At 38.6% G+C, this 12,901-nt stretch overlaps 1 protein-coding gene across 2 annotated transcripts in view; it reads right to left on the minus strand.

Moving 5' to 3' along the window:
- tox (thymocyte selection-associated high mobility group box) overlaps positions 1–12,901 on the minus strand; it is a 55,533-nt gene that overhangs the window by 11,984 nt on the left and 30,648 nt on the right. For both annotated transcript variants that reach the window (XM_015038799.1, XM_015038798.1), the window contains exons 4-5: positions 8,489–8,758; positions 621–866 (exon numbers count right to left, since the gene is read on the minus strand). In XM_015038799.1, coding sequence (XP_014894285.1) covers positions 621–866; positions 8,489–8,758 — 516 coding nt within the window. The remainder of the gene's footprint in view (positions 1–620; positions 867–8,488; positions 8,759–12,901) is intronic.

Consider the following 12,901-nt stretch of genomic DNA (forward strand, 5'->3'; position numbering starts at 1 on the left):
AGAAACTGGCTACAGGAGTGTGAAATTCAGCCTCTTTGCACGCAAACATTGTTTTTATAAAAATTTGTGAAAGAATGGGTTGCTGCGAGGAAGTCGGTGAACTCCAGTGTTGATGCCACCGGTTCAATACAGATATGTAAATGTGTAGGAGAAGCTGCCTGAGTTTAGGTGTTTAAGAGCGCTTGCATTTATTTCCCATGAGTCACGAGGTAAGTATCCCTTATTTTATGTTTTTACCATTTTACAGCTGCTGAAAAAAAAATTGCTCAATATTCTTCAGCGGTAATGGTTTCATTTCTCCAGAATATGAAGAGTCGGTTGGGTACAGCGAGCTTGTTTCCATGTGAGACAGCGAACAGTAAGGGAGCTGATTTCTATCTAGTTGATATGCAGACAGAATGAGTCTGTTATGACACATAACATCATAAGTCCCTTCTGCCTACACACACACACACACGCACACACACTACAGCATAATAAAAAATGGTGGTTACATGTCTCACTGTTCACAGCTCATTGAGATATTTTGAAATGACTCACACCTCCAGCGGTTTCTCTGCTTCTGAGGAGTGTGTGTGAGATTTGTTTTGTGTTTTGTGTGTTTTTTTTGTTTTTTTTACCCTGAGTCCATCGTCGTTGTCGTCCTCGTGGGCGGAGCTGGGAGGAGACGGAGTGGTAGATTTACTTCCAGGAGGTGAAGGGGAGTTATGGGGAACAGGGTTCCCATTCATCCCCAGTTGGGATTGGTTGATTGTGGACAGCTGGTTTTGCTGGCTCAGGCCCGATTGGCTCCTGGGTCCGAGCGCCGCTTTGATTGGCTGCTGGCTGCTGGCGAATCGAGAGTCCGAGTTCACCATCTGCTGCATCTGAGCAAAGACAGGAAGTGATAACGAGAGACGATTATTACGTCTACGAGGCCTTGAAAAAGCATTCACGCCTTTTAAGTTAAGTTTTGGTCGCAGCGCCACAAGTTTTAGAGCGTTTTATGAGGTTTTTATGCGACAGAAAGGAAAAGGAAACGGGGCTGCGATGTGCATTTCAACTCACCCTTAAATAAAACAGCAACAAACAGCATTTCAAAGTCACCTGGTCGGTAAATAGAGTCAAGCTGAGTGAAACTGAAGAAGGTTCTCTTATCAGATGACACCAGAACTGAACTATTGTGTTGAGGTGTTGTGGTAAACTAACGCTGCTGATCAAGAGCGAGATAAACCTCGTTATCCCCCAAGAACATATTTGTTTTGGTTTTTTTAACCAGCCGAGAACAAAAGTAAAGAAAATTAGAACACTGTCGACAAAAAGTTTTGTTTTCACACAACTGTGTGATTGCGTGCCCTGCCAATGCCGTCTCCACAGTGACTCATGGCGGTGGCAGCATCAGGATGTGGCAATGATTTTTCTCAGCAAAGCCGTGGAAGTTACTCAGCATTAACAAAAATATAACAAGCCATTTGTTTGTTTTTATGGCTGTAGTCTGTAAAAGATGTGTGTTAATAACTGTACAAAAAAAAGTAGGAGGAAAAAAATAAGTAAATAAATAAATGATGTTACCCTTTTACCCAATTTTTACTAATTATTTATTTAAAACTGTTTTTTTTAAATAAAAATAATCACCTTACCACTACTTTTCTGTTTGAAACAGAGTAAGAAGAGGTAAATACTTATCTAACAATTTAATGAAATGCATGTAGCATGATCAAATTACTGTGCTAAAGAGCCAACAACTAAATTATATTACATAAAATCAAAATGATTGCAAATAGGTATTATCTTATTGTTAATATCAAAAAATGAGTTATCTCATTTGGTTTTCTTTGCATATAGATATACACATAACTCCAATATATGAATAAATCAGCAGCTAGTAACCTCTTAAATTGGGTTGTAAAGCTTACTAAAGTCAAAGAACGCGCAAAATCCAAAAACACTGAAATGCTTTTTGAGACTTTCTTGGTTTTTAATAAAGCCGTGAAGGCAAACGAGTCACAGCTTTTGTCTTTGTTTGCTGTCAGTAGAAATCAAAACACAGTAACAGACACAAAAGGACTTATTGATAAGTTCTCATGTTTTTGGTTATAAATTGTTATTTAAAAAAAAAAGGTGAATCAAATCCTCCTCAAGTATCACACAAACCTTTCCCAGTTTGCTTTTAAATCTGGCCTAGATCTCAGATTCTGTGCCGCGCTGAAGGAGAGTCAGAGGTGCATAACATGCTCATCATGTAACAGACCCAACTCTGAACCGTCCGCCTCTGCTTGCCGGGGTCTGTGCAGCCGACCAGGATTCGCTAATAATGAAATCTGATAGTAACCGTGGCAACAGGAAATACAGGTCTGAGGTAAAGGCAGGATGAGAAGTCATTTAAAACATCAATTCCCATTTTCCCACTCATGTGTAAGTACATCAATAGGGCTTTTTAAACCCCATTTGCCACACTCCACAGAAGTGGCGACGTGTCTGGAGGAGACGCCGAGTCCGCAGGTGCAGACTGAACAAATACGGACAAGTTTATTCTCTGCGCCCCCGAGGCCGAGGTAATTTATCAGAAAGATGTTTACTGCGGGATGTAAAGTAACCAGACAGCCCAGTTCTCACTTTTACTGTCACACCTGTGTCATGAATGCATAATGCTTTATTGGCTTTTAAAACAAAAGGTTTCAACAAAATTGGATGGCATCTTAAATAAATCCTGGGGAAAAATGAAAAAAGCAACAGGCTTGGACTGGTTTATATACCTGTGAAACTATAAATAAACCTTTTATAATGATTTCAAATAAGACAAAGGTCATAATTTGGTAATATTGCAGTAGTTTTGCTAGATAAAATGCACCAGTGTCATAAAATCAACACGGGAGTTAAAAATACATGAGGTTTGACGTCACCGCAAAGAAATGAGGCCTTATGGGAAATGGTTCTCTTAAAAGCAACACATGTCGGGTTTTCACTGATGTTAAACAAAAGCACAACAATGACAATGTTTGATTTAATAGCTGCAGCAGATAATGCTTGGATTTATGGCTAGATTATACAATTAAGTGGATGAGTGAACTGCTCCACAGCTGTTGTGGGTGAAATTACTTCATTTCTCTAGTTATGAATTCATCTAGTGTTACCAAAAATAATAAAGAAAAAAAACCTACTAATTATGCAGCGATTTTACAGCATAATCTTTCACTGACTCCAAAAGGTTACAAGCTAAAATCAGAAGTCGTAAATATACATTGTAGTAACCAAAGTTCATACCTTTAGCTGCAAAAGTACGCACTCTTTTATTATTGAGCTTCTTTGTATTTGGCATCAGATCGACTTGTGTGCAATTTAATATAAATGCAGCTTCTCTGAGTGGCTCTATGTTGATAGAGGACATTTGTGAACAAAAACATCAAGAAGACACAGACAGGTCAGCGAGAAGATGTGGAGATGGAAAAGCGGGGTTAGGATATAAAACTTATTTTTTTAATTTTACATCTAAACAGGGAAAAAAACAGTCTATGGGTGTGCAAAGTTGGGAGAGTTATACCCAGTGTAATTGTAGAGAATGTATGACACCACGGTTTTCATAAACCTGTATGATTTTTGATGCTCCACAACATTTGTGTCGGTCTGTTGCATCTAATCTGTAAAATAACGGCCATCCAAAACGTAAACTATGATTACAGTCTTCTTCAGACCCTTTTTACTGCTTACTTATTATATTCTAAAGCACAAACCGGTCAAATGGAAAACATGTTTTGCCGTGAACTTTGACTAGAATCCGTTCACCCTTCAGCTCAGTTTTAAATAGCATCGTGTGAAGTCGAACAATCTCAATTTGAGTCAGTCTGTAGCGAGACTCTGTCCACTTCTCAGGAAAACAAAAGTTAACGCCGTCAGCCTTGGTGTGGGAGCATTCATCACCACAAATAATGGATGATGGCGTCTATTTAGAGTTTCCTTTCGGTGTAAGCATTGAATAATGACGGATGTGGCGGGCTGTGCCCCCCCCCCCCGGCTTGGGAACACGCTACCTGAACTCGGTTACTGGCAGTGGCCGCCGAACGCTGCCGCTGTGGTATTCAGATGAAACGCAGGGTGACATTTCTCGAACATGGGACAAGGTTTTAGGCTGCTGCGAATGCTGATGGAAATAGTACAGAGTAGTATCTGTGGTTTGGCCTCATCGAGAAAAACATTCATTTGTCACACGGGTTAAATTATTGAGAAAGGAAATGTCGAAAAATATTGACAACAAAAACAAAGCATTCACATATTCACTGAAGTCGTAGGACATTTGCTACAGAGGCTAAAATCATTTCTAAAGTATATTTTTGTGGTTAAATATATTATCGATTTGAACGAAAATACAGGGTGAAATGATATAGAATTGAACCTCCCTGTCGACCTAAAGGAATAATCGATGGAAAAAGCTGCTAGATTTCCCCTTTGAGGAGACCGGAGGGTTGGGGAGGTGACGGGAGAACCCCTGATGGGTAATGACTGAGTCATGTCGGGGTAAAAGCTCTGGGAGCAAACGGTGGCCGCACATTGTTACAAAATGTGTGGTTTGAGACAGAATTTCAATATGAGAACGCGCTCTTGCTTTCACTGAAAAGGCCGTGAATTTGTCACATGTGGACGCATGAGAACAGAAGCAGATATTCTGAACTTAAACGTAACTTAAAAACAGCACGAATTGAATGTATTCAGTGAAACGAGATGCGCAGTTCAAATGATTCAGCAGTGGAACGGCAACCGAGGGGGGTTTCTACTGACACACATATATATAAAAAAAGGCTAAATATGCGATTAAAATGATAGTAATAATAATAAAAACAAATCACCCTCCTAGCTACTTTTGCAATATAATCAAGAACTAAGAGGAGGGAAAATAATGCAATGAAACAATGATAGGTAAACATGAGAACTTAAGGAATACAATTTGCTTTTTTTTTTTATTTTTATTTTTTTTAGATTTTCTACATGATGTTCCACATCGTCAGAGGATATTTTATATTCTACATTTTGTAATTATTAAAAATCATATTTAAAATAGTGACATATAAGCCTGACACAATTAGCAATCAATCAATTAATCGCATAATAAATTAAAATGAGCTCAATGTCTATTTGGACAACAATTGCTAAAGAGATGCTCTGCTTTAATATTATTGAAAAGTCGGCATTTTGAGAAACACTGCAAGTTAGTTTGCACTACCTGCCACTGATTTCCCTGTCTAAGCTGACAGATTTTTTTTTTTTTTCATGAAATTTGGATTGCACATTATTGTTTTGTTACTTTATTTTGGATATTTAAAATGTTTTCCAGTTCCAATGGTAAGTATTCCTTGGAAATTAAAGATTAATTAAAGATTAAAGATTAATAAATGGTGCACTATTTATTATATAAAATGGTTTCAAGATGTTATTGTTTATTGCAATAACTTCTTGGACAATTTATCGGCCAGCACAATTTGCAGTCGTGACAGGCCTAGTGACATCTAATACCGCTAGTATCTTGTGGCAGAGGATTAATGTTTAATGCTTCAGCGAGGCAATAAACCATTATTATGTTGAAATCCTCGTTGAATTACGTTATTATTTAGGGGCTCCACTAATAAAACTCTGATCTGCACATATATATACATACTGAAAATTTACTCAGCAAGAGATTTAGATTATAATTCTGGCTCACAATATATGGAAATACTTTAGTCGCAAGCCGCGAAAAATTACTTTTTGTCAATTTCAAATACTGTTTCAAAAGCAAAAAAGGCCTTAAGAAGGTAAATTATTATTAGTTTTTTAAAATTATTTTCTTCAGAGAGATTATCTATTTTTGTTTATATTTCTTAACTTACACATTTATATTTCCATTGAAACATTGTTTTCCAAGCAGATGAAGAAATAATGAAGCTGCATATGGGTTTTCTTTTGTGTTTTCTTTTCTTTCTTTTTTTTTTTGTGACTTAGGAAAATATCCGAGTCAGAAGCGATAAACTAGGATTTATTACATCAAACTTGCCAGGACAAAACTACAGAAAGCTGTAAAGTAATCATTACAGCAGCGGCAAAATAATAAAAACAAGTGAAGCCAACATTTCTGTATTAACTACAACTGAATACTCTTGCTCCTGTAGGAATAACACACACACACACACACACTCTTTGATTTGACTCTTTCTACCCACACCGATTAGGCTGAGCTCGGCATGGCTGCTAGGCAACAATAATTCATGGGCTGGCAGGAAATGTATGAAAATATAACAGTGGGGTCTAGAGACCGAAGCAGACAGAGAGAAAGTAGGACTGAGAATGTAAAATAAAACCTCTCTCTCAAACAATCAACTCTGCTGCAAGACGAGCTGATGAAACCCAAACAGCAGAAATGTCTACAATTTCATTTTAAAAACTGTTGTGTTTTGCAGCCGACTCACGCCAACTTCTTGTGTTTCTCAAGCCGAGTCCCCAATATTGCAGCAGCCACATTCAATATAGAGATCAAGGAAACAAGAGTCAAGAACTGAAAGATCACGAGTGGGAGGTGAGAAGTTTCATTCTTCATAAAAACAGGAGCAATCTTTATTACTGACTTTGTAAACCTGCGACTCTGATCTGAGCAGCCGGTTTCAATGACAGAGAAGTCTCGGGCGTAGCTTTCATTTCTTTACTGTATGACAAAGGCTGTTGCAGCCTGAATGTCACCACTAAAAGCAAGATTTTCACTTTACCGTGAAACGAAGACTTAAAATACGAGGCAAATGTCAGACGGAGCGGCTGCTGTCATCGACTTTCAAACAGAACAGCGCTCCCCCCAGGCTGCATGCTGCTATGCTGAATTTAAAAAAAAAAAAAAAAACGGAAAAGAGAATACAGTTTAACATCGCTGGAGGCCGTCGGCTTAAATCTGACGACTCGCTGGGATTCTCATTGAGCTTCTAATGAGTGGAGTCAAAGGACGTTTGACCACAAAACAGAGCGATCGCCGTCTCTAATGCGTCTGTTGTGTGTTAAAGCGCGTTGGGGGAGCAGCAGGCGGCCAGTCTGAGTCGATCACAGATTGAAATTGTTTCAGAGACAATTAAGAGAAACAAGGTCACAATCTCAAACTTTTTGGTTCTCAGCATGAGTGGAAGGCGCAGATGATCACAGTGCCAGGCTTTGGATGGAAGGAGGAGATTCTCCTCAGAAAGGCATAAATAACACAACAATTCATCCAAATCTGGTCAGTCGAGAGGTCGTGGATTTTTCTAAACGGCAACAATTTGAAAGTTTCATTTTAAAAAGAGTAAAACCTGTTCCTACATCTGAGGTTTGTCTTCTTCTGTAGACATCCTGGAAATATACAGGATATAATCTATGCAGCCATCTGCAGAAGAATTTAGAAAATATGTCTTTATTCTAAAAACCCCCCCGAAAAAACAAGCAAAATAGAAAATACAATTATTTTCATAATTTGCTTTTAGAGATAACGTTTTGTAAGGTTGAACAGAGAAGTCTCATCTATTTCAGATGTGATTGGCTTTAATCTAGAGGTTTACTCAGAAGAAAATTTTACCATATGATCTTTGATTTATCACACACTTGTGCATTAAACAATTGTTTGTTTTTTTAAAGAACATTTAGTTCAGCTCTGCTACGCTGCTCACAAAGTGAACGCAAATATTGTTTATTATTCAGCAGTTGCTCTCCCGTTCCCTCCCACTGCAACCGTCAGGAGAAAACCAAACTGCATGACTGAGCGGCAAACATCCTTCGAAACGCTGAGTAACAATGTTTTCAACATGTACAGCTGACGATATTTTTTTTTATTTCCATTTTACGTGGGAATAAATGCAGGGTAACCTAATTTATTCCTCACCATAAATTACAATGATAAAAGCAATAAAATACCAGAAAATATATTAGAAATTGTTTTGACTGGCGCAAGTTTCACTCCAGAGTTATTTAGAGTTTGGAAAATACGATATATTACTTGAATTTTTTTAGTTTTGTCAAAACTGCTAAAGTCATACACGGAAATACATATCCATGCATTTTACTTTAATTTAGTGTTTTTATTGCATGACTGTTGGTGCTACTGGATTTGTGTCACCAAATATATATAATCATATATAAACATATATTCAACAGATTAAAATATGATCCGACGAGTACCTTTTGAAAAAAGCATATCTTTCAATAAGCCCACATTTCTGTGTGTGGTGCAATATTATAATCTTAAATGTCATTTTTCCAAAAGATGCAAGCAGATAATCATCAGAACTACTGAAGTTACTGCATTGAGTAAAAAGAAACAAATCCATTTTTAAAACTACTCTAACTTATTGAACTTGACTGTACGTCCAATTATGTTAGAAAAACACACAGGTAGGTTAATTACCGTTGCGCTTTTAATCTTTTTTCCATCATTTTTATTGCAGCTGTAAGCAAATCCAAAACATATCCTGATTAGTTTCCGTGTCACTCATCAACAGAGTAAAACTCCGTGTGCGGATGAGGTTCTACTCACCACAGAAAGCGTGCTGGTCATAGGCCCGCCGTTTGGGCTGAACGTCTCGCCATCTTGGCTGAGCCCGGCGGCTCCGTCCTGGCCGACGGGCATGCCGGCGCCCGGCAGCTGGTAGTGCCCCGCGGCCGAGCTGGGCGGCTCCATGGGCTGGTACGGTCTGGGGGACGCGTCATGAGGAAGGTGAGGAGGCAGCATGTGGTCCGGCAGAGTCGGCGGAGTGATGGGTGGGATGTTGAAATCCTCGTCACTGAAGCCGTTCATCGAATAGGACTATGGAGGAAAAAAAAAAAAGACATGTACAGTCAGAGCGACGCATTAGTGGATCTTCACTGATCTGGGACAAAAAGTCCAACTCAGAGCTCGGCTGGATGGGCGATGTTGCCTTCAGCAGAGTGACAACTTGGGAGAAAAATCAATGGGAATCACATAGAGGGACCATAAGAGACTGAAGTGTCATGAAACATTACTGTCAGAGATAATGGATAAGAGAGATTGTAAAAACTGCCCATTATAATTACCTCCAGGAGTTTGAATTCAGCCTCAACTACTCTGCGCTCTTTCATCTTGTCACTCCTCTTCAGCCTGAGCTCCGTTCACACGCTAATCATCACTAATCACTTCTAATGACATATCCCGTCTTGGAAAAAAAAAAAAAAAAAAACCTGATTCTCACTCCGCTGCAGAGAAATTCGGTTATTTATACACACCGACCAGTTTTGAACAGGAGAACAAAAAGAGAAGAGAAAAACGGGCGGGCCCCGTGTTTAAAAAAGAAACATCAGAGATAATGTGACAAGCAGAAAGAAGAGCAGGAACGGTCGTGTACGCGATTTAGAGAGAGAGAGAGAGACATGAAGAAGGAAATGGAGTGAGAGAATCATGCAAGAGGAGAGGGAAGAAAAACACAGTAGAGAAAAGAGAAATAGAAGCCTTCTCATACTAATCTGACAGAGGAGATGGTTTATAGAGACTGACAGCCTTTTCTGCTTGGCTGGCCACACCAGTCTCTCCATCTCGCTTTCTTTTTGCCCCTCATCCCTCACCATCCTTCTACTTCAACCCCTCTTCTAATCTCATCCTCAGTTTCTCTTTCATGTCTCACTCTTTCCTTCTCCCCGACTCTCTGCCGCTCCGTATCAAACCCCACATGCAGCGCTCGCCTGTAATTTGTATGACTTGTGAGCTGGCTGATGAGTTGGGGATTGAATGACGTGCGCGCGTGAACAGTTCATAATTCACAGCTGCCGAGCTAAAGATCTTCTCAGAAACGAGCGAAACAGGAGGACGCAGGACGCGGACGTCGACAAAAGTGCAAAACTTGAACTTTTCCGTTTCTTTTCACCATTTAAGAAATGGAGAGGTTCCAAGTGTGAGTTAAATTAAATTTAAGTTAAATTTAATTTAATCGTAAATTAAATGTCTTACACTTTACAGTTGCGAAGTGCAAGGAAATGGAAACTTGTTTCTTTTAGATAGCAAAAAAAAAAAAAAAAAAAGAGAGTGAGAAATCTGAAAAGTGCGGCATGCATCAGTATTGAGATCCCCTGATTCAGGACCTTCTAGCCCCGCCTACAGACGTCTAGCTGCTGGGAACTTAGACGTCTGCCTTCCCAGCTTTACATTTTCAGTTTTTCCACTGATTCTCAGTTGAACTTTGACTGTTCCCCTCTTACACACGAACACGTCTTAATCCAAGACATTGCACTGAACCTTTGGCTGTATATTTAGTGTCACTGATGGAGTGGAAGATAAAACCTCAGCCTTAGTCTCAAGTCTTTTGCAACCCTGCAATGCCACATTCTGTAATAGTTTCATAATATGTAATAATCTAATTAAATCTGGGTCTGAATATGCAACAATACGACCAAACGTTCAGAGATTTAAATATGTCCGATATGAAACATGATCACATTTATTAAGATGAATACAAACACTGGTTTGTAATCGTTGACAGCATTATGCACCATTATTATATTAAACAAAGAGTAACCGCCACATTTTGTTACAATCAGTGCAAAGTGTAATAATGTTATTACATTCTTCTCTGATTTATGGTCGCTTTTCCTTTATTTTCTTCACTTATTTTCTCTAAAAAAAAAAAACTAAAAAAAAAAAAACTCTAAGGCTTAAATTGTAGCCCCCATAAGACCCAACAAAGTTCAGATTCATTTCTGTAAACATAAGAAAAGGGGACAACTTATTTTGCTTCACAATAACTACTTTGCAAAAATCTATCAAGTAGAAAACCCCCACTATAAATCAGGGATAGATGTGACAAAATGTGACAATGATTTTGAGCAAAATAATTATTAATGTGCAGTTTTATTACCCTCTGATTAAATACACTAAATTTCTAGCATGAAATAACATTTATGCAATGAAAAGTTCATGGATTTTATCTAACAAATGGGTCCATAAACGTGGAGCAGAGGGTCTAAATTGAAGAACAGTGTATATTTCTATTCGATGTCTTTAAACGGCTATAAATGTTACAATTATACATTGTTGCAGGGAAGTGTTGGCTTTGATGTCCCGATTTAATGTTTCACTTTGCTTCTGAAATCAGGTAATCAAAAATGTGATTCTAAGCCTGGAAGTCGACAATAGACCTAAAGACCATCCTGATCTACGAACAAGTAAATCTTTCATACAGACCCCTGACTGAGCTCTACATAAATTATACTGGCTGTCTGTTTTCTGTCTGCCTCTCGCTCGCCCTCCCTCTCCTATCATTTCTTCAACTTCTGCATAAATTACTCCTCTTCCTCGCTCTCTCCCTCTCTCCGCTCCTCCATTCAAATCGGCACAAAAGCCTTTACTTGTGCACCAGGAGTCTCTAGAAAGACTAATGTAGTCGGGATTAAGTCCTTTCACACATGTTGTGTTCGCATTAAAACTGAACTTCTCACACCTCCGTGTTCACTCGGCGCAATATGGGAAAGCACATATAGATATGAGTAATCAGACATGCCGGCTTTGAGACAAAGAGGGTGATTTACATGTATCTGCAGAGGGAATGTGAGTCATCGCTTAAATGAGTGCAACTGCTGGTCATTAAATTATGCTTGATCAGAACTGCTTAAAATGGAAATTATAGTGTTTCTTGATACTGTAATTTCAAACGCATTAACATAATTTATGTGCGTTTCAAAAGAAGAGATGTTTGCTTGAACAAATTTCCAAACTCCCAGCAGAATATAAAACTTTTTCTTTAAGTATAAATTTGTGAAGGGATTTAAATGAAAGCCGTGGCTGAATACGGTTTTATCGTTTTCACAGAGCACAACAGTAAACAGTAATCCATCCATGTAGAAACTGGATGACGCTTTTACAGGAATTTGGCTACAACAGTTTCACTAATGCACATCCAGATCGATCAATTCTCGGAGAATCTCAAATGTTTCTTTCGTTTCACCAGAGAGTAAACAAAGACTCGGTTTTGCAGAGGCATAACTGAGCATGCTGGGTGGTGAATGAGGAGAAGGACAATCAGTTATGAAATCAAACTAATGAATCAAATAATAAAACGCTATTTTTTAGGGATCAGATCCAAAGTATCAGATCAGAGCGTTTTGAAAAATGTTCAGTCGATGAATAAATTTAACTACGAAGTTGTTGGTGTGCTTGTATGCACACCAACTAGGCAAAATTTTAATTCAGAACCTATCTACAGGTTCATAATAATGAGTTTTACACAATAATTTAAGTGTGTAACACCTTGTACACTGATAATCATTGTACAATGACTATTACAACATTCAAAGGCAAACACTAAGTTTATGAAGCAGCATAAATACTTTTTCTGTGAGAAAATATGACGGAATCAAATTATCAACGAGTCATATTGAAAATGAGAGAACGTGCTGATGTTAGCATACCGTTTCAGCCCCATTTTCAACCAGACCAACACTGTGGCTGGACGTGTTGAGTCAGATGTGACGTCTTTACACACAAGACTTCTAAACCCAACGCGGTGCAGCAGAAACCTACTGCTCCCATTTCAAAGAAACCTCATTGTAATGGATGACATCATCAACTCTTTAAAGTACAAGAACATTTTCAATAAAAACCTGGCGACTTCTGCCAGAAGATTGAAAACGGGTTGCCAAATGGGCAGCATAATGGTCCAAAACATATGGTCAAATGAGATCAGAAAAGCTGCGACAGACTGGCGACCTGTCCAGGTGATTGATTGATTGATTGATTGATTGATGGATTGATTGATTGATTGATTGATTGATGGATTGATGGATTGATGGATTGATGGATTGATGGATTGATTGATTGATTGATTGCTTGATGGATTGATTGATTGATTGATTGATTGATTGATTGATGGATTGATGGATGGATGGATGGATGGATGGATGGATGGATGGATGGATGGATGGATGGATGGATGGATGGAGATCA

Source organism: Poecilia latipinna, unplaced genomic scaffold (assembly GCF_001443285.1).
Source record: "Poecilia latipinna isolate Pla-1442-1.1 unplaced genomic scaffold, P_latipinna-1.0 Scaffold453, whole genome shotgun sequence".
Taxonomy (NCBI): Eukaryota; Metazoa; Chordata; class Actinopteri; order Cyprinodontiformes; family Poeciliidae; genus Poecilia; species Poecilia latipinna.